General features: G+C 36.8%; 2 protein-coding genes across 2 annotated transcripts in view; one reads left to right on the forward strand and one right to left on the reverse strand.

Annotated features, from left to right (window-relative positions):
• Positions 1–23,613, forward strand: part of LOC112175859 (probable leucine-rich repeat receptor-like serine/threonine-protein kinase At3g14840) — a 44,861-nt gene that overhangs the window by 18,867 nt on the left and 2,381 nt on the right. The window contains 6 exon segments of the mRNA XM_040510170.1: positions 4,949–5,008; positions 5,095–5,130; positions 5,277–5,323; positions 22,394–22,773; positions 22,881–23,076; positions 23,188–23,349. Coding sequence (XP_040366104.1) covers positions 4,949–5,008; positions 5,095–5,130; positions 5,277–5,323; positions 22,394–22,773; positions 22,881–23,076; positions 23,188–23,349 — 881 coding nt within the window.
• LOC121050402 lies at positions 15,607–18,877 on the reverse strand. Its single transcript, XM_040510171.1, has 2 exons — positions 18,689–18,877; positions 15,607–17,256 (listed from the first exon to the last, which is right to left on the reverse strand). Exon 2 carries the CDS (start codon positions 17,243–17,245, stop codon positions 16,547–16,549), a length of 699 nt encoding a protein of 232 aa, XP_040366105.1. The 5' UTR covers positions 17,246–17,256; positions 18,689–18,877; the 3' UTR covers positions 15,607–16,546.

Genomic DNA, 23,613 nt, shown 5'->3' on the forward strand with positions numbered 1-23,613 from the left:
TGTTCATGTTTGCTGAATGCAAAGGCATGACTAATAAGGACAAAAAAAAAAAAACTTTTTGTTCTTGTTCGGGAGAGCTGCAATTTAGTTTCTCCTTTGTAGTGATTGTTGTGTTTTAAATGATTACTCGCAAGTGCACAAATCGATTCTAGTATAGTTAGTGCAAGCACGAGGTCGTTCCAACAAGGATTGAAACTCAAATTGATTCTAACTCAAATAACCAATTGAACACACAAATAAACAAACATTTGGGAAGATTGTGATGATTGAAATTATAACTAAACAACTAAGAATAGAAACAAAAGAATTGAGAGGTGAATATGAGAGTTGAATGCTAAGACTTTGAATCCACCACCTCGTACTTCTACTCTATTGCTAGCTGACAACCATTGAATTCCCTAGATTTTATGCTAATGATTCCCGTACATAAGCCTTATTGATACCGGACATATGCCAAAGTTCTTCTAACTTATGAATTCTAACTTATTGATCCCATATAGAACTCAAGTAGCCAAACTATAATTTACTTCACTTAATGATCAGGTTCAAGCAAACATGTTCAACTCCATTAGGCACAAAAGAACTAGGAAATCATGCAAACAAGAATATCGACTATGATCAAGCACTTGTATTCTCAATTCACAACTCTTTAATCACAAGATTGAATTATCTTTAGGCACCCTAGAAAACATCTACTCTTTGATCAAGCATCATGTTCTCCAACCAAATAACTCATAAACAAAACCTAGGTCTTATTGATCCCGAGCAAAGATTTTAAATAAAAGTTCTATTGAAACGGTGATTAAGAGTTTAACATAGAAATCCAGAAATTCAATAGCAAACCAACTAAACAAATAGAATAGTCATACTAGGGGCTTCATCTCAGCCCTAGCTTAGAAGTTTAGCAAAAAGAAACGATAACAATAACTAAGAAAAATATAGTGAAGGAGGAATAAAGATGGAGGTGACTCCTCTTGCTCTTGTTGCCTCTCAATCTGCTCTCCAGGCCACACCTTGTGTCTCCAAAAACATCCTAGGTTTCTCCTTGTATATCTCTTTTTAATTCCTATTTGACTTGGGCTTCTTGGGTCTTCTAGTCCAACTTGGAATTGCTTTCTTCTCTCCAAAGAAAACGCAAGGTTACTATAGTCAATGCAAGTAATTACTCCAAGTATGTCAAACACGTTCAGTCTTATTCTATTTGGGTGCTAAGATCAACGGACTTGGGCCTCACAAGTCAGATTCCGAAAATATATGCAAAATCCGTCAGAATCTGCCTTCCTGAACTAGGTTCACTTAAATCATCATAACTTCCTCCACAAGAATGCGAATCCACTTCCGTAAAATTCCTCAGAAAGCTAACAGCCGTATCTTTCCAATGGTATAAGGCTTGCCTGCTAATTCATTCTGAGAAGGTACAGTTTAATCTTTGAAGTTGACGCAAAACAGAGACAATTCTGGAAGATCAGAATGGCCGGCATCCTTTCAATCCTGCATTTGACTTAAGCTCCAAATCCTTCTTTTCTCCAATTTAACCTACAAAACACAAAAACAAAGTAAATGACTCAAAGATGACAAGTTCTAAGCCTAGAATCCTACATTTAAGGATATAAAAATATATGAAATTATGAACCTATCAGTGATCTTTGTTCATGTTTGCTGAATGCAAATCACTAGTTATTAAAAACAAACAAAACTTTTACTCGATCAATCTTAATGCTTACCAATGTTGAAGCATGTGCTTTCTTCATATAATAAGTTTGAAGAAAGTCCAACATTTCCTGGCCTTCAATTTTTTGTTTGATTCTAACCTCTATGAAAATTTAGAATGATTTCAGGCTCTATGCAGTCTGCTATATTATAGAAATCGAAGAACATGTTACCGTACAACGCATGAATAATATATATTAGATACATATATGATGGAGCACTATCTCATGCACACATCAATATGACTTTCCATTTGAATTTGATATGGCTGCGGGGCAAGCCAAAACCCACGTACTCACTGCAACAATTGCAAATTTTTATTCGAATATTGCCCGTATGATGAGGCAACTGCTTAGTTTTGAGCTTTTATCAAGAACCCTAAGTACCATTTGGTCTACTAGCATAAATCTTTCATTTGTAAGTGAGAAATCGTGAGTTCGACTCATAAAAAACTAATTGTTAATATGATAAAATTAAAATTTAGAATTTATTGCTATGGGTATTTTGGGAGTAGCTAGTAGAGAGGTTGACAAGACCCGCCCAAATTTCATCATGAAATTTGAATTGGTCATGCGAGGCCTTGCGAGAAATTCTACCAAAAATTTGATAGAATTACCCCTAAAATGGACTAGCCAAACCTTTAAACAAGATTCTTAACCCAAAGATTGCAACAACCAAATTTAATTTCCAAACACTGAACTTTACAAAACAATTCAATAGTCTAGTGATCAGAGCAATTTAAGGATTAAACCGATATATTACATAAGTAAGTTAAACAGTAACCTACAATGAAGATGACGATATATTACATAAGTTAAATAGTAACCTACAACGAAGATGAAAGTGGTGGATACTATGCCTCGACTCCTATGCACACCCGATTTCAACTAGTCTGCAGACTGCCAAAGAAAAACCCAGGGAAAAATATTGAAAACTATTAGAGTGAGTGGACAGAAAAAATAAATATTTTAAAGAAAATAAAATAAAATTTAATGCTTTCCCAATTTTATTCTCAAATAAAAAATCAAAGCATGTAGTAAGTTTTTGTAACTTTCAGTCTCTGGTACTAACAAGGTTCTAAAAATCGCTAGGCGCTAGTTGAGCGGTGGTTAGAGAACTAGCGTCTAGGCGATTTTTATTTTTTTAAATTTTATTTTATATCATATAATTATATAAATAAGAATAATAAAAATTAATTGATGCTCAAAATATTTGAGATACACTAAAAATATTGGCACATATTGACACGAACTGTGATAAAATCTATGCCATATTCATCACCCCACCTTTGACACAGTCAATTACTCTCATCAATGACGTCCGTAGTGGCAGTGGTGGCACGAAATATGATTATGTAGCTATTGCATCTGACATCCATAGAATTAAAATACTTTTTTTTTCACCATTTCGCAAACCGTGCCTTCATTTTCTTAAAAAGAAAAACCATACCTCTCTACTCTCTCTCTCATCAAGCGTCTGGATTTTCTTCTTCTTAAAACCCATATGCCCTTTCTAATTTCTTCAACTCAAAGAGGTGGCATCTCATCATTTTTTACTTATGAAAGAAAAATCTCAGCTTCTTTTAAGTTTTATCTAAGTTTGGATCTTGGATCAAAAATTTTGATTCTTGAATTTCAATTTCTTTTGTTTCTCAATCCTATGCATATATGGCTTCTTTCTCAAATGCAGCAGCAGGAATGATGCACTCTCTCTCATCTTTGGTTATAAGATTGTGTATATATCTCTGTGTTCTTAATTTCCATGTCTCTCATGTTCGACACAAAATGAAGTAAAGAACGTCCGCCTAGGCCGCCCAGGCCGACTAATCACTGGCCCAGGCCAACTAATCGGCCACCCATCTCACTGAGTTGGTGTTCCTCACAGCAGTCACCCACCGCCCAACGCCTAGGCTGCGCATAAGCGGCTTGGGCAGCTGAGTTTTAGAAATCAATTCATTTAAAATACCAGCATTTTAGAATCATTTAAGGAGTCTCAAAATCTCAGCACCTCAGCTGATAGGACCCGCCCCAGATTTCACCTTGAAATCAGAAGTGGGCCTGCGGGGCCCACCTTAGAAGAAATTGTACTAAAAATTTGGCAGAACTTCCCCTAAATATGAACTACCCAAAAACCTGTAGAAAGACATTTACATTTCTAATTTCAAACACTATCCTCAACTCCTGGAGCCACCCTGTTCCCCAAATAACAACATCTTCCAATTCACATTACACAAATCTCAACTTAATAACATTAATCCCAAAGGTTATCAGAGCAATTCTAAAACAAAAGGTATGCTAGAATAAAAAGTAAATAGAGTAAAGGATCGATAGATCCTATAATACGGAAGCAGTGACAACTATGCCTCAACTCCATGTATGCCCGATCTTAACTAATCTAGCCTGAAAATTGGGCATTTGAAACTGAAGGGCTCAGGGGAAAAATATTGAAAAACACGTTAGTGTGAGTGGGCAAAAATAAATAATCAAGATAATTTAAATGAAGCAAACTTGAATACTTTCCCACATATTTAAACTTATAAAACCTCGATGCATGCAACGTTTATAAAACGTATTTCTTTAAACTCACAATCTCGTGAAAACATATCAGCCCCGCTGGTTAAAAGAAATCGAACTAGCCCCGCTAGTCAAGTAACAATAGGATATGGGGAAGAGAAAATCACGAAACTACGAAAATTAACATTCTTTTGAGTGTTTAGGTTGGTTTTCGTGAGTGCAAAAAGAAGATCAACAACAGCATTGTGCTGGACTTCATTGTATCTTAAAGGAATGTTTGATTATTTGCCTTTACACACTTGATAGTGGGGCAAATAATATCTTAAGGAAAACATTGCTACAATGCGTCTTAGAAGCGTAAATTCTCTTATTATCCATACCCACAAATTTATTCTAACAAGAGTAATGCTAGGTGAACCAAATTTTGGGTACTACTCATGTGGTAGCTGATGTAGCTGAAAGACTAACCTATCACAGAGTTTCATTAAATGACGTGACAATGCCACATCAGCTACCATATAAGATGAGATGCATGTAATACCTAAAAATGTGGTTCACCTAGCATTATTCTTCTATCAAATAGGAAATTAGGGACCTTGCAAATGTGTTTATGAAGATTTTAGTGGTGCTCAGGCTACATCATGATCCAGTGTAGAAAATTGCTCATATCGTTTGGCCGAGTATCTTGTACTTTTATTTTCTAAACTAAAGTCGTTTTTGTGCAGTGATCTTTCATATAACAATTTAACTGAAGGGATTGAGAATTGTCAGCCACAAGCCGGCCGGTAAGAAAGCATTTATTATCCTCAATTCATGTCCTTTTGTATTTTCAAAGCATGCCTAACTTTTCAGTTTATGCTAATCTCTATAGGAACTTCTTTGCAAGCGCTTCAAAGCGAAACGATTCGTAAGTTTGAAATTAATCTTCTAAATTGATGCATCATATATTTAATTATTTTTCATTGTATTTCTTAATTCATATTTTATAGCTGATTTTCATTTATGATGGTATCTTGCTGAAATTTTTTGGACCTTCCATGATTTGATCTGCAGAGCTGCAGTTTCGTGTTTTAACAGTTTAACTGCAACATGTTTGAAAAGTAAGTTTGGTTTCTACATACATATCCTTGAGACAGACATATAGAGTGACTTTCATCTAGTAGTTTTCATTATCAGTCATCTATTCTTTATGTTAAACCACCTTAATCACACTTAATGTGATTGGTGATTTTGTTTATGATATGCTAAAAGTAGCACGCAATTTAATCCGGAAAAATGTCATCGTTAGTATATGGTAAATAAGGATTCTTCAAGCTGGGGATTGAGAGTACACCTATAATTGTAAAAACAAATAAAGAATTATTATGAGTATAAGGTATGATATTTACGAAATTTGTACAAAATAAATAAAGAATCAAATAGGAGATTTTGGTATTAGAAAATCGGAAATTTAAAAGAAATAAAATGAAAATATACATATACATGATTAGGTGGACGTTAGGTACAAAAATTAAAACCAAACTCATATGATTGAAATCAATTACAGCTCCTATAGTTGATTACCTAAGTCATGAGAGAGAAGTTGACTATGTGAAAAGTTAAAAGCAAACGATTTTCCATATTTTACTTTCCTTGATAATTAATCTAAGTGAAAGCACCTAAATCAATCCTATCAAACATACAATCATAGTCTAAAAAGTTAGCTAATCAAAACATGTTCAATGCATGAAGTACAAAGAAAGGATGTCAACTTGAGTGCACAACCAAGTACGAATAAGTTCATATACTTGCAATCCTCCTCTATTGGTTTCGACTTTTGTCCAAAACCTTTACTACTTTTGATTTAGGGTTACAAAACTATTAGGTGAATTGTTAACCTAAATCTAGCACCATTTACATGCAAATCCTAAAAGTTTCGAACCAATCAAGATTAACACCAAAAAGATTTCAATCATGCAAAACCAATTGAGCGAACTCACAGAAGCAACTTAGAAATCACAGCTATAGAAATCGAAATTTATTCAAATCATAAAGACGGGCTTTAAACTTTGCCCATAACGTATGTGTTAACTAGAATTCATGGTTCATATGAAATCAAACAAAGAAAACCAAAGTAGGTTACAAGGAATAAGATCAAATTACATTGTGAATGAAATGAATGATGAAGAACTTGAGACGTTGATCTTGAATCTTGAGCACAAGGTGGAAATATGGCGGCTTGGAAGGCTTCACGGCTTCTTCTTCTTCTTCTTCTCTTTGCTTGAGAACGCAGAATCTTGAAAACTAGAGAATGAAGAGAATTTTGGTGTTGGAATTTTATGGGGGAAGAGGTGTGAATGGCGTCCAAGGAGTGAGGCTATATATAGGGGATGGCTTCTTAGTCTCCAAGGTTTTGGATCCTTCTTTTTATTTCCTAGGAATTATCTGCTTGCGCTACATAGCTTCAACCAATCAATTAATTCCAGGTCAGCTTTGCTATGTCATCCAACCAATGAGAAGCCTCCAAATTTAAGTAAAGAGAGACCATGAAACTTCAAAGAGATATATTTGCCGAATTAATAAAGAAATAATATGATTTTTCTCTCCAATTTGAGGCCAAAGAAGCTTAAGTGAAATCAGAAATGTATCTGGACCTATTTTCACCTTTTTCTTGTTGCACACACTTTGCAATCCTTTAAAACTGTCCATGGTGTCATTATCCTCTAGATCCTTCTATGTAGAGCGGCAACATCCAAATATTTAGCTAGGATTTCTCTTTTGATGTCAAAGAAACCCAAAAAGACTAGGTTTCTTCCTTTTGCCGAAATTCACAATATATCTAGAAGGATCTTGAGCTTTCTTGAGTCTTCTTGAACCCACATGGTCTCCTAGTGCCTTTAGGTATCCTAACCCCATAAGGACTCCTCATGTCTTCAGGACTCTTAGTCAAACAATATGAAATGTTTTTGATCTTCCTGGAATCTTTTGTTGCTTTCCTAGTTCAATTGGGACTCCTTGTGTCATTAGGATTCCTTTTCCTGGCATAAGTAGGTTTCCTAGTCCAACTAGGGCTCTGCATTTTTTGCCGATCATGTTTCCTAGTTGACCCAAGATTCCTGCTTTGACTGGGTTTCCTAGTCGAACCAGGATTTTTTGGTTGGATCAGGATTTCCTGGTTGGACCAGGAAAACTTCATTTCTTCATTTCAGCTCATTTCTGCAGCTCTCGTGCCTTGCCTTTGTCATTTTCAACGTTCCCTTGTTTCTTCTTTGCCTTTAAGCTCATTTCTTTTGCTCCAAGGAACCTAAAAATAGAAATTTTGTTAAAATTGATTTTTTAAAGGAAATAACTAAGTAAAATATGAGGAAATAACTATTAAAACATCGCATTAAAATGTTCCTATCAAATTCCTCCACACTTAGCTTTTGCTAGTCCCTTAGCAAAATCAAAACAAAGACACAACTTAGACTCAACGAAAACTTAAAGAAATAAAAGACAAAGATGCTACACATACAATGACTCTATTGCCCTTCAACATTTTGTCTCAGAAATCTCTTACTTTCATAACATTAAGATTAACACTCAACCAAGAATCCATATTTAGATATTCGAGAGTTAATTCAAATATATAATCCACATATAGATACATATGACTTGGTTGCAACAATGGTGATGGGGTGGAGCTCAGCATGTTTTAGACAAGTATGATTCATATCTTCACATGGTATATCCACTCTTTCTTCTCTCAGATTTATGCCAATGCTTAAAAGCTTATAATCACTCAATTATATGTGAGAGATAATATTTTGAGGCAATCAAATAGCTCATATATATAAGAAACGAAAGGCACTTTGTGAATATAATTTTTTTCAAAGATCTCATGAAAGATATCAACTACTTGCACAAATGGACCTAAGCCATAGGTTCAGCTCTTATAACTCATCTCCACAGGTCAAAGGCTGTCCCATCTTAAGGATAAAAAAGGTCTTATAAAGGGTTGTAATAGGGTCATGGCTCAAGGTTTTAAGAAATGAAAGGTAAGGAATTTAACAAGGTATCCTAAAAACCTAGTAGAGCTCATGTTGATGTAGAGAGACTTCTAGAAATCCACCAAGGCATACAAAAGGTCACAACTCATAGAGGCTTTATAAAAGGGCCTAGTGTCTTCATGTTGGGCCCAACCTTCATTGTAAACTTCCTTTGAACTCTCGTGAATTGGACAAAGACCAAAATGAGCCTTCAATTCAAAGTAAACTTCAAATACACAAAGTATGGGGGACTAAAATCCATAAACATTTTTCTTTTTCTTTTCTTTTGCCGTATACAATATATATATATATATATATATATATATTTCGTCATTCACATAATATTTTCTTTTCATAGACAAGTCTACCCTTACACTTGAACTTTCACCTCTTCTCAATCTCCATCCTTGCCGCCATCATATAGTAAGTCCCAAAAGATAGCTCCACTAAGTTTTTAGAACAAAGGGTATGATTGTAACTATACTAAGGTTCAGGGTTAAGGATTTTAAGGGTGATGAAAGAAAATGCTTATAATTTAGGCTCAAAGGGTTTTATCTAGGGGGTTGCACATCTCGTATACACAATTATGGACATAGGCTTATTTGGCAATGGTGGTAATTCCTAGGGTGATTTTATCCTTTCTAGAATCAGGGACATGTATTGATAAAAGTCTCAACAAGCATAAGAATGAATTCTAGCATTCTCTAGTCCATTAAACTTAATCTATGCCAAGCAATCAATCAAATGAAAGAATAATGAGATCATCAAAACATTGCCAAGAAAATAAGAATATATTTTTCATTTATCACTCCAAGAAAAAGGGACATAGGCTCAAATATCTCACATGGGCTTTTATGAATCAAAACTCAACTTAACATGGTCACGAAATCCATATCCACTACACATGCATATGCTTTTCATACATCTCAATTGGCCAAAGAATAACATTTAAAATCATCTCAATATTGTGATCATCTTTTAGACATAATTTCAGAGATATAAGCTCATTCTAGACTGTTGAAAGGGCATCCTAAGACTCAAAAAACTAGAAACAAAAACAAATTTTTTTTTTTGGACTTTTTTTTTGTATTTTTCAATATACATGACTCAAAACAAAAGGTAAAAATATAAATCCCTTCCCCCACACTTAAATATTGCATTGTCCTCAATGTAATCAATTAAAAGCATGCAACGAAACAAGTAAGCATAAATAGAAGGCATTTATGAAAATAAATTCTAAAATAAAAACAAAGAGAAAAATTGAAAAATAAAAGAAATAGGGAAAGAGAAAGCAAATATGTGTTTGTAGACTCCTTCACAGCTACTTCTGAATTGGGTTGCCTCCCAAGCACCGCTTGTATTTAACGTCTTTTAGCTAGACGCTACTTCCTTTCAATCCTCCGGTTGTGGGGCGCTTTGGAGGGGTACAGCCTCCACTTCATGCTCCACATACGCTTCATAATAGGGCTTTAGGCGGTGGCCATTTACCTTGAACTCGTTCCGGTCTTTTCACTTTTGATCTATATAGCTCCATGAGAAAACACATGTGTAATAGTGAAAGGCCCAATCCAACGAGTTCTAAGCTTACCTAGGAAGAGTTTGAGACGAGAAGGGAATAGAAGAACTTTCTGGCCACAACAAAAGTCTTTCCACGAATCATTTTATCATGGAAGACTTTGTTTTCTCCTTATATATCCTTGCACTTTCGAATGCATCATTCCTTATCTCCTCAAGCTCTTGCAATTACAACTTCTTATGAAGCCTGGCTTCATCATGGTCCATGTTAAACTGCTTCACGGCCCACCAAGCTTTGTGTTCCAACTCCACGGGCAAATGGCAAGGCTTGCCATACATTATCCCGATAAGGTGACATTCCAATGGGAGTCTTGTAAGCAGTCCTATAGGCCCATAAAGCATCCTCCAAACGTTGGGACCAATCTTTCTGTTTGGGTTCATGGTCTTCTCTAATATCCTCTTGATCTCACGATTAGAGACTTCAGCTTGCCTACTTGTCTAGGGGTGGTAAGGCGATGAGACCTTATGTGTGATGTCATATTTCCTCAACAAAGCCTCAATCGTCCGATTGCAGAAGTCAGATCCACCATCACTAATAATGGCTCTTGGCATTCCAAACCTGCTAAAGATGTTAGACTTGATAAAATCTGCAACAACCTTAGAGTCATTAGTTCGGGTGGCCTTTGCATCCACCCATTTATAGACATAATCCAGAACAAGTAAGATATAAAGTAATCCAAAAGATGAAGGAAAAGGACCCATGAAATCAATACCCCAGATATCAAATATTTCAACAGTTATGATATTAGACAATGGCATTTGATCTCTAGGACCTAGATTCCTGGTTCTCTGGCACCTATTACAAGTCAAACAGTAGGCATATGCATCCCTAAATAACGTTGGCCAATAGAACCTTGATTCCAACACCTTAAACACAGTTTTCTTTGACCCAAAGTGACCCCCACATGCTTTAGAATGGCAAAAATGAAGTATAGCATGTTGTTCATGTTCAGGTATGCATCTCCTAATCAATTGATCTGAACAGATAAGGTTCATCCCAAACATATTGTTTCACATTTTTCTTAAGCCTATCCTTATGAGCACGTGACATGGTATCAGAAATCTTTTTAGAAACAATATAATTAACAATGTCTGCATACCATGGTTCACTTACCTGGAGTCTAAAGAGCTGCTCATCAGGAAATGTCTCTACCAGAGGGAGAGGGTCTTCTGCGTACACCAAACGACTCAAGTGGTCAGGTACCATGTTCTCACTACCCTTCTTATCCTTGATCTCCACATTGAATTCTTGTAAAAGTAGGACCGATGTAATCAGCTTTGGTTTCGCCTCCTTCTTGGACATCAAGTACTTGAGAGCTGCATGATCAGTATAAATAATAACTTTAGTGCCAAGTAAGTAAGAATGAAATTTTTTAAGTGCAAAAACAACTGCAAGAAGCTCATTTTCAGTAGTTGAGTAATTCAATTGTGCGTCATTAAGAGTTCTTGAGGCATAATAAATGGCATAAGGTCTCTTGTCCTTGCATTGCCCTAAAACAGCTCCAACTGTGTAGTCAGAGGCATCACACATTAGCTCAAAAGGCAAGGACCAATCTAGAGGTAACATGATAGGGGCTTACGTCAAAAGCTCCTTGAGCTGCTCAAAAGCTCCCTGGCACTCATTGTCAAAGTCAAACGTCTCATCCTTTTGGAGTAGGCGGTATAGAGGTCTTGATATCTTTGAGAAGTCCTTGATAAAACGCCTTTAGAAACCTGCATGACCAAGGAAAGATCGAACCTCTCTCACAAAAGTGGGAGAGGGTAAGTAACGTACAAGGTCTACCTTAGCTTTATCTACCTCTATACCCCTAGAAGAGACAATGTGTCCTAGAACTATACCTTGCCTAACCATAAAATGACATTTTTCCCAGTTTAATACAAGGTTAGTTTCCATGCAATGTTTTAAAATTAATTCCATATTATTGAGACAATCATCAAAACTTTTTCCAAAAACTAAAAAATCATCCATGAATACCTCAATGATTTTCTCAATATAATCTGAAAAAATACTTACCATACACCTCTGAAAGGTACCTGGTGCGTTGCAGAGTCCAAAAGGCATGCGACGATATGCAAATGTTCCAAAGGGGTAGGTGAATGTCATCTTCCCTTGATCCTCATTTGCTATGGCAATCTGATTGTAGCTAGAGTAGCCATCCAAGAAGCAGTAATAATCATCCAGCTAGTCGCTCAAGCATCTGGTCAATGAATGGAAGGGGAAACTGGTCTTTCTGGTGGTAGCATTGAGCTTTCGGTAGTCAATACAAACCCTGTGGCCTATAACTGTCCTCTAGGGCACCAGTTCGTTCTCAGCATTTTTCACAACAGTCACTCCGTGTCATGCCCCTGATTTTACACACATGAAAATAGATATATAATCCCATAATTATACATGCGCGATTGTTCAGTCATCAATACAAGGTACATGGAGACATCTTCCCTTTACAGCAAGTACATATTGATGCCCTGAACCCACAATTTCAAATATTGACCCGCTCCACAGAGTAATATATTACAAAACTTACGAATTAAATTGTCATCACAAAATAAAACGTAAATTCTCCTCAGAGCCTACTACATAGCGGAAGTCATAACAATGGCAAAGCCAACAAAATTTGTTTCCTATCCGTTCTACTGCTAATAAGCTACCTCAGCTTCAGCCACGATTTTCCTGACCTGCAGGATTAACCCCTACACAGTTTGAATGGTGCACCGGGGTTGCCAAACAACAAACCCGGTAAGCTTTTGCAAGCCCGTATGAGTAACTCATGAACATCAATCAACAACTCACATCAATCTACTTAATGAACACATGCAACCATGATTCCTTCTAACATGCTATATCCTTTCCACTGAAGGACAACATGAGTCACCGCTGTGACAATGTTCTATTTGCTAACTTAACCATAAAGTAGCAATTCAAGTCTCATCTAGACAATTAAAGAAGAATACCATCGGAACTCTCCTTTAAACTACATACCTATGAGTCTCCAGCAACCTCGACCGTTACTCCCATAAGCTATCATGGCAGACAGACTATAGCTCTATTGAAATCGTAACCACTCGTCCGGCTACGGACGTGATTACCTATTTCCTGCCTTGGTCACCATCTGCGACCTATCACCATCTGTGACATGTGGTTTCAGACCCCGTTTGGTCTCAAAATCAACATTAAGGTCACCATCTGTGCCTTGTCACCATCTGTGACACATGATCTTCAGACCCCATCTGGTCATGAAATCAAACATCAAGGTCACCGTCTGCAACCTGTTACTATCTGTGATCCATCACCATCTGTGACATAAGATCTTCTTAGACCCTATCTGGTCTTAAGGTCGACGTTAAGTAAGTCGCATCCTACCTAAAAAAGTCACAAACATCTAGTTTCGGCTTTCCTAATCCCTGCTCACCATCTGTGACTCTTGGTACAAAGACCAATACATCTAAAATGAGTCACGCTTGACTCAAAAATGTAACATCAAGCTTAATACTTTTCAAACAATAGAAAACATCTTTTTCCACAATATTGTTTCCTGAAAAGTCACATTCAACAATAATATGAACATCATCATGCATATTATTATTCATCACAATCATCCACAAGGATATATATATTTCACGTAAATATATATATACGTAGCCATTCGCTCAGGAATGCCTACTAATACCAACTATAGTTTGCAGTTAAATGATTAACGCCAAAACAATAATGGTAATTCTGTTCATAAAGAACCTTGTGAGATTACTCACCTCGAACTCCTGCTGTGTCTTCAATAAAGCACAAAGCCGCCAATTCACAAATAAAAACCCACTGTATTTCGTCAAGTACCTAATCACATACGGTTCCAACTTAGTGACGATTCACATTTGATTCAAGTTCGAAACCTCTGTTTTGAACTAAAAACCCCAAAGTGGCGCCAATCGAGGCAAAACCACATCTGAGACCTCCCAAAGTCTCTGGAATACATCCACGATCGATGTGACCAAACCACAAGTCGATCGGACGCTCGAATCCTCACGGATCGAATAAATCGATCGGTATGAAACTGTAAAAATCATAACAATTTCATACGAACTCCAAAATTTGTATATTATATATCGAAACGCTCGTATCAACGACTAGAACATATATAATACCACAAACAGTCCCTTATATGGCCGGAACACTGCCGGAACGCCTCCATAGGCGGTGGCGCACCGCCGGCGGCCAAAACTCAATATTTCACAAAACTCCCAACATCAAAGTTCTTCATCTAAGCATGCTTGTGAACTTTCATAACTAGCTCGAAGTCAGAAAACAAGCATAAAGGGTCGAAAACTACCTCACAAACCGTGAACATTAATCCAGATTGAGTTTAACCAAGTTTTACGTGAACCGATCGAAACAAACACCATAGATCGATCAAGGAGCCTCCCACGAACCCAAAGATGGAAGCCTGAAGCCTTGACGTCGCCAGAACTGTGTTTTCCGGTCGGGTCCGAAAACACCAAGCTGCACCACCTTTCTGCGCCGTACACGGTGGTTATCGCCACAAGAGGATGCCATAGAGACGACCAGAAGGAGGAGATGAGTCGTTCTGTGTAGGTTTCACGGCTAGAGGTCGTCGGAAAAGCCGGGTCCGGGTCGGCCGGGTCCAGGTCGGGTCAGTCTAAAATGTTTGATACTGAAGGTATCGACCGAGAGAGAAGAGAGAGAGAGGAGAGGGTTTCCGCCAAAGGAAAGGGAAAAATGAAAATAAATTTCAGATTTTCCCTATTTATACTAAAATGGAAACATCTTCCAATAGCCATAACTTCCTCACACAAACTCCGATTGACGCGTTCCGCATGTCCACAAACTCGTATCGACACGCTCTACAACTTTCGTGAAGGAAGTTTTCCGAAAATCAAAACGTATAAAAAGTCAAACATCACACCACCCCCTAAACTGTGAAATTCGAATAATTATAGGTACGAAAACCATACCACTTCACAAACAACCTACGAATAAAGCATAATAACAATTATTTGTACAACTGGTCCATTATTAATTACCAAAATTACATAACGAAAATCCAGGTCATCACACTCCAGACTTCTTGGGTACGACTTGAACTGAGGACACCCATTTGGAGTCTGAAATGGGGTAGATCACGCCACAATCTAGGAGTTTGATGACCTCCTTCTTCACAACCTCCATCATTGGAGGGTTGAGACAGCGTTGAGCCTCTCTAGTGGGTTTGGACCCCTCCTCTAGAAGTATCCTATGGATGCAGGTAGTAGGGCTGATTCCATTGATATCCACCAATGTCCATTCTATGGCAGTCTTGTGCTCCTTAAGCATCTCCACCAATCTTTCCTCTTGTGAAGACGTAAGTGCGGATGACACAATTACTGGCAAAGTCTCCTTGTCCCCTAAGTAGACATACTTCAAATGGTCTGAAAGAGGTTTTAGCTCAAGTACTGGGGCCTGGACCACTGAAGGAAGAGGCTTATTAGCAGATGACTGAATGGACAAGGGTGGAGTAGACTTACCTATAAAGGGTGATGCCTTGAGGAAGAAAATATTTGCAATAATCTTGTCCTCTCAAGTGTCCCTAAGCTTGTCCTCTTGAATGGTGGCACCATTCTTGGTGTAGCCCACTCCTTGCTCGAGTGTAGTGACCAAAGTGTCCTCATTCATGATGTCAAACATTTTCTGCCCAAGGTCATCTAGAATATCAATAGAAAAACAATCATGAACATCAAGAGGATACCTCATGGCTTCAAAAATATTGAAGCCAATAACGTCACCATCAAATTCCATGGTGAGAGATTCGGCGTACACGTCTATCTTTGTCCTACCCGTCCTTAGGAAAGGGCGGCCCAAAAGCAATGGCGTTGAACTCATAGGAGAGTCTTCCATCTCCAACACATAGAAGTCAGCTAGAAATGTAAGATGGTTAACCTGCATAAGCACATCTTCCAACAGACCTCTAGGGTATGCGTTAGATCTGTCAGCTAATTGAATGACAACATTGTCAGATTTAAGTTCTCCTAGACCTAAGGTTTCATACATAAAATAAGGCATAACATTAACAGATGCTCCTAGGTTAAGCATAGCATTCTTAAATCTAGAGTTACCAATGATGTAGGGAATAGTGAAGCTGCCAGGATCCTTGCATTTGGGAGGGAGCTTCCTCTGAATAAGGGCAGAGATGTTCTCACTTATCTTTACCACCTCCTTGTGGTACGAAGCTCTTTTAGAAGCTTGGCATACTTGGGTACTTGCTTGATGGCCTCAAGGAGGGGTAGGTTCACTTGCATCTTTTTGAAAGTTTCCAAGATAACTTGGTCGCTCTCATCCTTCTTTGATTTTGCAAATCTGTGTGGAAAGGGCATGCAAGAGGAAGAAGGGTTAGCAATAACCGAATTGGACAAGTCAAAATGTTTACCTTTGTTTTCCGAAATTGCCTTAGAAGGTGGGAACGTCTTTGCCTATACCCTAGAAGTTGCAGGGTCTTTCTCAAGTCCCAATTTGGTGGGCTCTTGCTCCTTCTCAGCCTCAATGTCCATGTGGGCTTCCTTGGATCTCTTAGGTTGATCCACAAAAACTCTTCCACTCCTAGTAGTCACAACAGATGCATTCTCAACATTACCTTTTGGGTTTGGTATAGTGTTACTAGGGAGTTTCCTAGTCTCATGGATCTTGCTCATGAAATCCACAACTTGACCCATTTACTTCTTAAGGTTTGGACTGTCCTTTGTATGGGTCTGTTGTCCTTAGATCAAGGCATGCATGGAACTGGTTAGTGCCTCAAACGTCTTATCATAATTGGAATATGAATTACCTGAGGCTTGTTGAGGAGTTTGGTAGGGCCTTTGAAAGATCCCTTGAGGACGTTGGAAGTTACCACCAAGAGGGTTCTGAATGTTGTCATTATTGGTCCACTTGAAGTTGGGGTGGTCCCTCCATCCAGGGTTATATATATTTGAGTATGGGTCATACCTTGGACGTTGGGGACCCCATTGGTATCCTCCTATGGCATTCAGGGACTCCCATCCTCCATTGTCTATGAGTTGGGGACATTGGTCAGTCATGTGCCCTTGCATAGAGCACATCCCACAAGCCAACATTGTACCTTGTCCTTTGGTGCTCACAACTTGCTTCACAAGAAGGGCAAGTTCTGCAGACCTGCCTTCAGTAGCAGTAGGGTACACAATGCTCGTAGGGATCCCTCCTTGAACCACGGATGTAGAAAGTTGCCTAATGGATTGATTTTCGTTTCCTGCCATGTCATCATCTTCTTCAGAAAATGCTTGTGATGGTGGTGATGATGATCCTTCAGATTCCACTTCTTGTGGATCGAGTTGCAATGATTTCAAAGGACTTGTTGGAGGGTCCCAGTAATTCGGATTCTTAAGTCTTTCGATTCTTGCAGCAATCACAGAGAATGGAGTATGACTAGAAGACTTGGTCATTCATGGAGGATCTAAAAACAGTAATTAAATAAAAGTTAGTATTTACAATAAATTAATGAATAACAAGTATAATGTTAAGTATATTGTACATTATTTTCACACAAGTCACAAGTGTACAAATATAAAATGTAACAATGTTTTACAAGTATATATTGTATAGTTTTTGTATGGTAATGTAAAACTTGGAACAAATAGTCAACAAAAGCTTAAATTCAATTATAAGCCTCCAACCAAGATTTAGAAGTACAGCCCAAGGGTTCTATCCTTAACACTAGTCGCCCTTCTCAATCTTTTGGTAACTCTTTTCACACCAAGCCAGGTGAAGAGATGACCGATTTTGGCGGGGCTCAAGACCCAGTTGATTGCACTTCTCAGATCCAAACTAGACATTAGACACCCAGTGCTACTAAGGTGCACCAGATGAGAGAGAAGGGTTGGATGACTAACGTTAAAGATAGAGTCCTTCACCTATTCCGTTATGGTTAAAGACTCATAATCAAACTCAAACTCTCATAGACCATTATTATCCATAACAATTTACTCATACAATGTACACGACAATTATTTACACAAGAAAAGATTTATTAATTTATTTTTATTTAGAGACGAGAGTTCAATTTATTTTCAACACTTAGGTACGGGAACAGGGAGTCTTGATGTGTAATGGGACTGAAACAGCTACCCTTTACGAAATTTGTACAAAATAAATAAAGAATCAAAAAGGAGACTTTGGTATTAGAAAATCAGAAATTAAAAAGAAATAAAATGAAAATATACATATACATGATAAGGTGGACGTTAGGTACAAAGATTAAAACCAAACTCATATGATTGAATTCAATTACAATTCCTATAGTTGATTACCTAAGTCATGAGAGAGAAGTTGACCATGTGAAATGTTAAAAGCAAACAATTTCCCATATTTTACTTTCCTTGATAATTAATGTAAGAGAAAGCACCTAAATTAATCCTATCAAACATGCAATCATAGTCTAAAAAGTTAGCTAATCAAAACATGTTCAATGCATGAAGTACAAAGAAAGGATGTCAACTTGAGTGCACAACCAAGTATGAATAAGTTCATCAACTTGCAATCCTCCTCAATTGGTTTCGACTTTTGTCCAAAGCCTTTACTACTTTTGCTTTAAGGTTACAAAACTATTAGGTGAATTGTTAATCTAAATCTAGCACCAATTACATGCAAATCCTAAAAGTTTCGAACCAATCAAGATTAACACATAAAAGATTTCAATCATGCAAAACCAATTGAACAAACTCACAAAAGAAACTTAGAAATCACAACAATAGAAATCAAAATTTATTCAAATCATAAAGACGGGTTTTAAACTTTCCCCTTAACGTATGTGTTAACTAGAATTCATGGTTCATTCGAAATCAAACAAAGAAAACCAAAATAGGTTACAAGGGATAAGATGTAATTACACTGTGAATGGAATGAATGATGAAGAGCTTGTGATGTTGATCTTGAATCTTGAAAGCAACGCTTCACTATCAGGGCACAAGGTGGAGATATGGTGGCCAAGAAGGCTTCCTGGCTTCTTCTTCTTCTTCTCTTTGCTTGAGAACGTAGAACCTTGAAAACTAGCGAATGGAGAGAATTTTGGCGTTGGAATTTTATGGGAGAAGAGGTGTGAATGACGTCCAAGGAGTAAGGCTATATATAGGGGACGGCTTCTTAGTCTCCAAGGTTCTGGATCCTTCTTTTTATTTCTTAAGAATTATCTGCTTGCGCCACATAGCTTCAACCAATCAATTAATTCTACGTCAGCTTTGCTATGTCATCCAACCAATGAGAAGCCTCCAAATTTAAGTAAAGAGAGACCATGAAACTTCAAAGAGATATATTTGCCGAATTAATAAAGAAATAATATGATTTTTCTCTCCAATTTGAGGCCAAAGAAGCTTAAGTGAAATCAGAAATGTATCTGGACCTATTTTCACCTTTTTCTTGTTGCACACACTTTGCAATTCCTTAAAACTCTCCATGGCATCATTATTCTCTAGATCCTTCTATATAGAACGGAAAAACATCTAAATATTTAGCTAGGATTTCTCTTTTGACGTCAAAGAAACCCAAAAAGACTAGGTTTTTTGCTTTTGCCAAATTCACAAAATATCTAGAAGGATTTTGAGCTTTCTTGAGTCTTCTTGAAGCCACATGGTCTCCTAGTGCCTTCAGGTATCCTAGCCCTATTAGGACTCCTCATGTCTTCGGGGCTCCTAGTCAAACAAGGATTCTTCATATGAAACGTTCTTGATCTTTCTGGAATCTTCTGTTACTTTCCTAGTTCAACTGAGACTCCTTGTGTCATTAGGTTTCCTTTTCCTGGCAGGAGTAGGTTTCCTAGTCATACTAGGACTCCGCATTTTTCGCCATTTTTCTTCATTTCTCTTATCATGTTTCCTAGTTGACCCAAGACACCTACTTTGACTGGGTTTCCTAGTCGGACTAGGATTTCCTGGTTGGATCAAGATTTCCTGGCTAGACCAAGAAAACTTTATTTCTTCATTTCAGCTCATTTATGCAGCCCTCGTGCCTTGCTTTTGTTATTTTCAACGTTCCCTTGCTTTTTCTTTGCCTTTAAGCTCATTTCTTCTCCATTTGCTTGGTACCTAAAAATAGAAACTTGATTGAAATTGATTTTTTTTAACGAAATAACTAAGTAAAATATGAGGAAATAACTATTAGCATTAAAATGCTCCTATCGGTTTATGCAGAGTATTTTTGGCAATCTCTTTTCAGTGCTTTTTACTGTATACTTCAAAGAGTACCTTTCCTCTTTATGATTGAATTAGAAATTCCATCGACTAGAATTTGCAATTGCTCATCAATGCTCCCTCGAAACTTCCCATGCCAAGAAGGAATAGTACATAGAATTGACTTCCATCCCTACCTCCTTGGAAATTTTCTTTTCTGCCTAGAATTATGTATCATAGATTTTTACATTTTATTTATCAATTTTGGCATATTAAAATTTGCGAACCCTTGGTTCTAGGCCATTACACGTGCTCAGAGGTTGGTACAAACTTTCAAATATAAATTTAATTTTGGTTACATTAGAGCCTTAGAAGGGAATCAAATCCTTGAACTAGCATGTCCTAATCTAATTCTCAACACTCTCTCACCATTTGAGCTAATCCGAAAGTTTTTTCAAATATAAATTTGTGTTTTTAAACCTTTTTTTTTTTTTTTTGAAAATATGTTCTTTGTACTCTATGAGGTTCATTATAGGGTTGCAAGCGATTAGTAGATTTATGATTTGGGCTTTTGTTGTGGATAAATTGGTGTGACTGTTACTTGATGATGACGGTTGTAGTATGGTGTAACTGTTTACATTGAGGGAAAGTGTGCGTCCAACTTTTAGTAAGTTACAGTTGTAAGGGACTTGATTTTAAATCAATAGCAATCGTGCCCTCATTTTTCGTGGGTCTATGTTCGTTCTATTTGGGATTGCTTATCAAATGGCCAGAAGCGGTGTTGAATTAATAAAGAAAATTAGTTATAAATATAAAAATATATAGATGTGTCTTGGGTTGTTTTAAAAACAATTGTCAAGTGGCCTAGTGGTTCTTGCCTAATTGGGTGTGCTCCCTAACCTAAGTTCAAACCCCGAAGCTGTCAAAGTGGCCAGGCATTGTGCTGCAATGCACAGTTGGAGCATTTCACATGCACCGAAGGGGTTTATCTTGGGCCTAGAAAGACTTTGGGTTCCCCTTGACAAGTCAAAAAAAAAAAAAAAAAGCAATTGTCAAGTGGTTTTGAGAAGCACTTGACGAGTTATTTCTCGTTTAAAAACACTTGCCAAATTTGAACACCGCTTTTAGGATTTACAAAACCAGTTCCAAATTGAGATGAAGTAAGTGGATAATGTCATTTTTGGTTTCTATTTCTATTTTACACTTTTATCCCTTTATGTTTTCATTAAATTGTTTTTGACATATGTTACAAAAGGATATTATAGACAACTCAAATTTTAGTGAAGTTTTTGACACCAAAACTCTTGCCTTAGCTTTATAGATAGAAGATAGATAGATGATATCTTAATGCTACCTTCGGGATAATATTATAAAGGGCGGGCAATGATATAGGGCCTCAATGAGACCTAAGATTTATGGCCTCAAATCCTAGGTGTCATGCCATGTAAGCAAATACTAATTTTATTTTCAATTTCACATAATATATCTTGCCACATCATACTATTGCAACACCAACGTTACCCTTTTATATTTCCTTTTAGATGTTAGGGGTGAATGAATTACATTAATGAATTTAATTAGGTGACGAAAAAAAAATTCAGCTATTAATTATGCATTAATTTAAGAGATATGTCAACAAATTCTTTAACCAATATTTTTCTTCATTTATTTAAATTCTTTCCTATAATTTTTCTTTCCAAATAGCATAAATATATTGAATTAGGTGTCAAGAAATAGGTAATAACTTTATTGATTAATTTCATCCAAAAAAAATAGCATTAAGAAATTGAATTTGGAAAATACATATGTCTAAATTAAGAGGTAAGAAAAAAAAATTCATGTTAGTAGCATTCATTAATTATCATCTACAATCTAAATATAAGAAAAATAAACAAACAGAAAATAATAAACTAAAATATAACGTTTAAACCCTAGCTACATAAAGAGAAAAGAATGAACATAAGAACATATATAATGATATAACTATGCATTTTTCACATTATATTTTCAAAATTTACAAAAATGCAATAAAGGTTGAACTCATATACATGTATTATGCAAATCTATTGATCAAATGTATGTGCAAATCTATTGATTGAATTACATGAAATTTTTTCTATTCTTGACATTGTTATTTAAATCTAAGCATGAGTGTAATGAAAAGAAAAAAAAAAAGACAAAATAATTTTTTCTTTTAGAAAAAAAATCAAAATAACTTGGAGTTATTAGATTTTGGAAGGCTAAAATTGTATTTTTCTCAATAATTACATTGCATGATTTGACAAATAGGTGATGTGTGTAGGTGACATGGCATGACACCTAATATTGAGGCCATAAATCTTAGGAATCATTTTCCTATTATAAATTCATAATGCACGAGGGAGGTGGAATTAAAGTTCTCATGTTTGGCTCTAATTGCTTGTTGTACAGGTTGGCACTCTCTCAATATAAATTGCGGCGGTAGTGGAGTGACAATTAATGGAACAACATATGATGAGGATACAGTTGCAAATGGACCTTCATCATATTATCTCAGCAGCACAAATTGGGCGTTAAGCAGCACTGGTTACTTCCTTGATGATGATAGTTCTACAGACCACTTTACTTGGTCTGCTGATTCATCTACACTCTCTATGGCCAATCGTCAACTATACACGACTGCGCGCCTTTCTCCCATCTCTCTAACTTATTATGGGTTTTGCCTGCTAAATGGAAACTACACAGTAAACCTCCATTTTGCAGAGATAATGTTTACAAATGGTCCAACATATAAAAGCTTGGGAAGGCGTATATTTGATGTTTATATTCAGGTTGCTACTTACACACACTTATTCTAAGCTCTCTCTCTCTTTATTTTTTATTTAAATCAACGGTATAAGTATCTGAAATGTTAGTAACTGTACACAGAATATTGCAGGGGATTCGAGTGCTGCAGGATTTCAATATTGCCAAGGAAGCAGGTGGGGCTGCTAAGGCAGTCATAAAAAACTTTACTGCTGCTGTAACTACTAATAATTTGGAAATCCGTTTCTTTTGGGCTGGGAAAGGAACCACAGGTATCCCAGTAAGAGCAATCTATGGTCCTCTTGTCTCCGCTATTAGTGTAGATCCAGGTGATTTTCTCCCATCCTTCATTACATTTTACTCATTACCTACTTATATCAAGGTTCCACCAAAGACTCCAAAGGGTATCCGGTCCTAAAGTTCTTTGCTATTTCTTCCAGACTTTGAACCCCCGGCAGAAACCTCGTCAGAACCCATGTCAAGGAGTTTATCTATAGGCGAAGTAGTTGGAATTATGGCTGGGGGAATATTCCTTGTATTACTGATTTTCGGTATTCTTTGGTTGAGAGGCTAGCTAAGACGAGAAAGGACTTTGGAGCAAGGTATCTGCGGTTGATTTTGTTATAATGGTTATAAATGCTACTTTTTCATTGATGAGATGATTATATACATTGGTCTGTATGGCTATACATCAGACATAACCCGTGCACTGTAATGGTGTAGATATTGATCTTTCAATATGTAAACAATTAAAATCTTACATATTTTATGCTATGATCTTGTTAAGAATTTAGTGAACTTTATGGCCAAAATCAACCAAGATATCAAAATCTAAGAACGCCATCGTCCTAAAGTTTTTGGGAACA

Source organism: Rosa chinensis, chromosome 7 (assembly GCF_002994745.2).
Source record: "Rosa chinensis cultivar Old Blush chromosome 7, RchiOBHm-V2, whole genome shotgun sequence".
NCBI lineage: Eukaryota > Viridiplantae > Streptophyta > Magnoliopsida > Rosales > Rosaceae > Rosa > Rosa chinensis.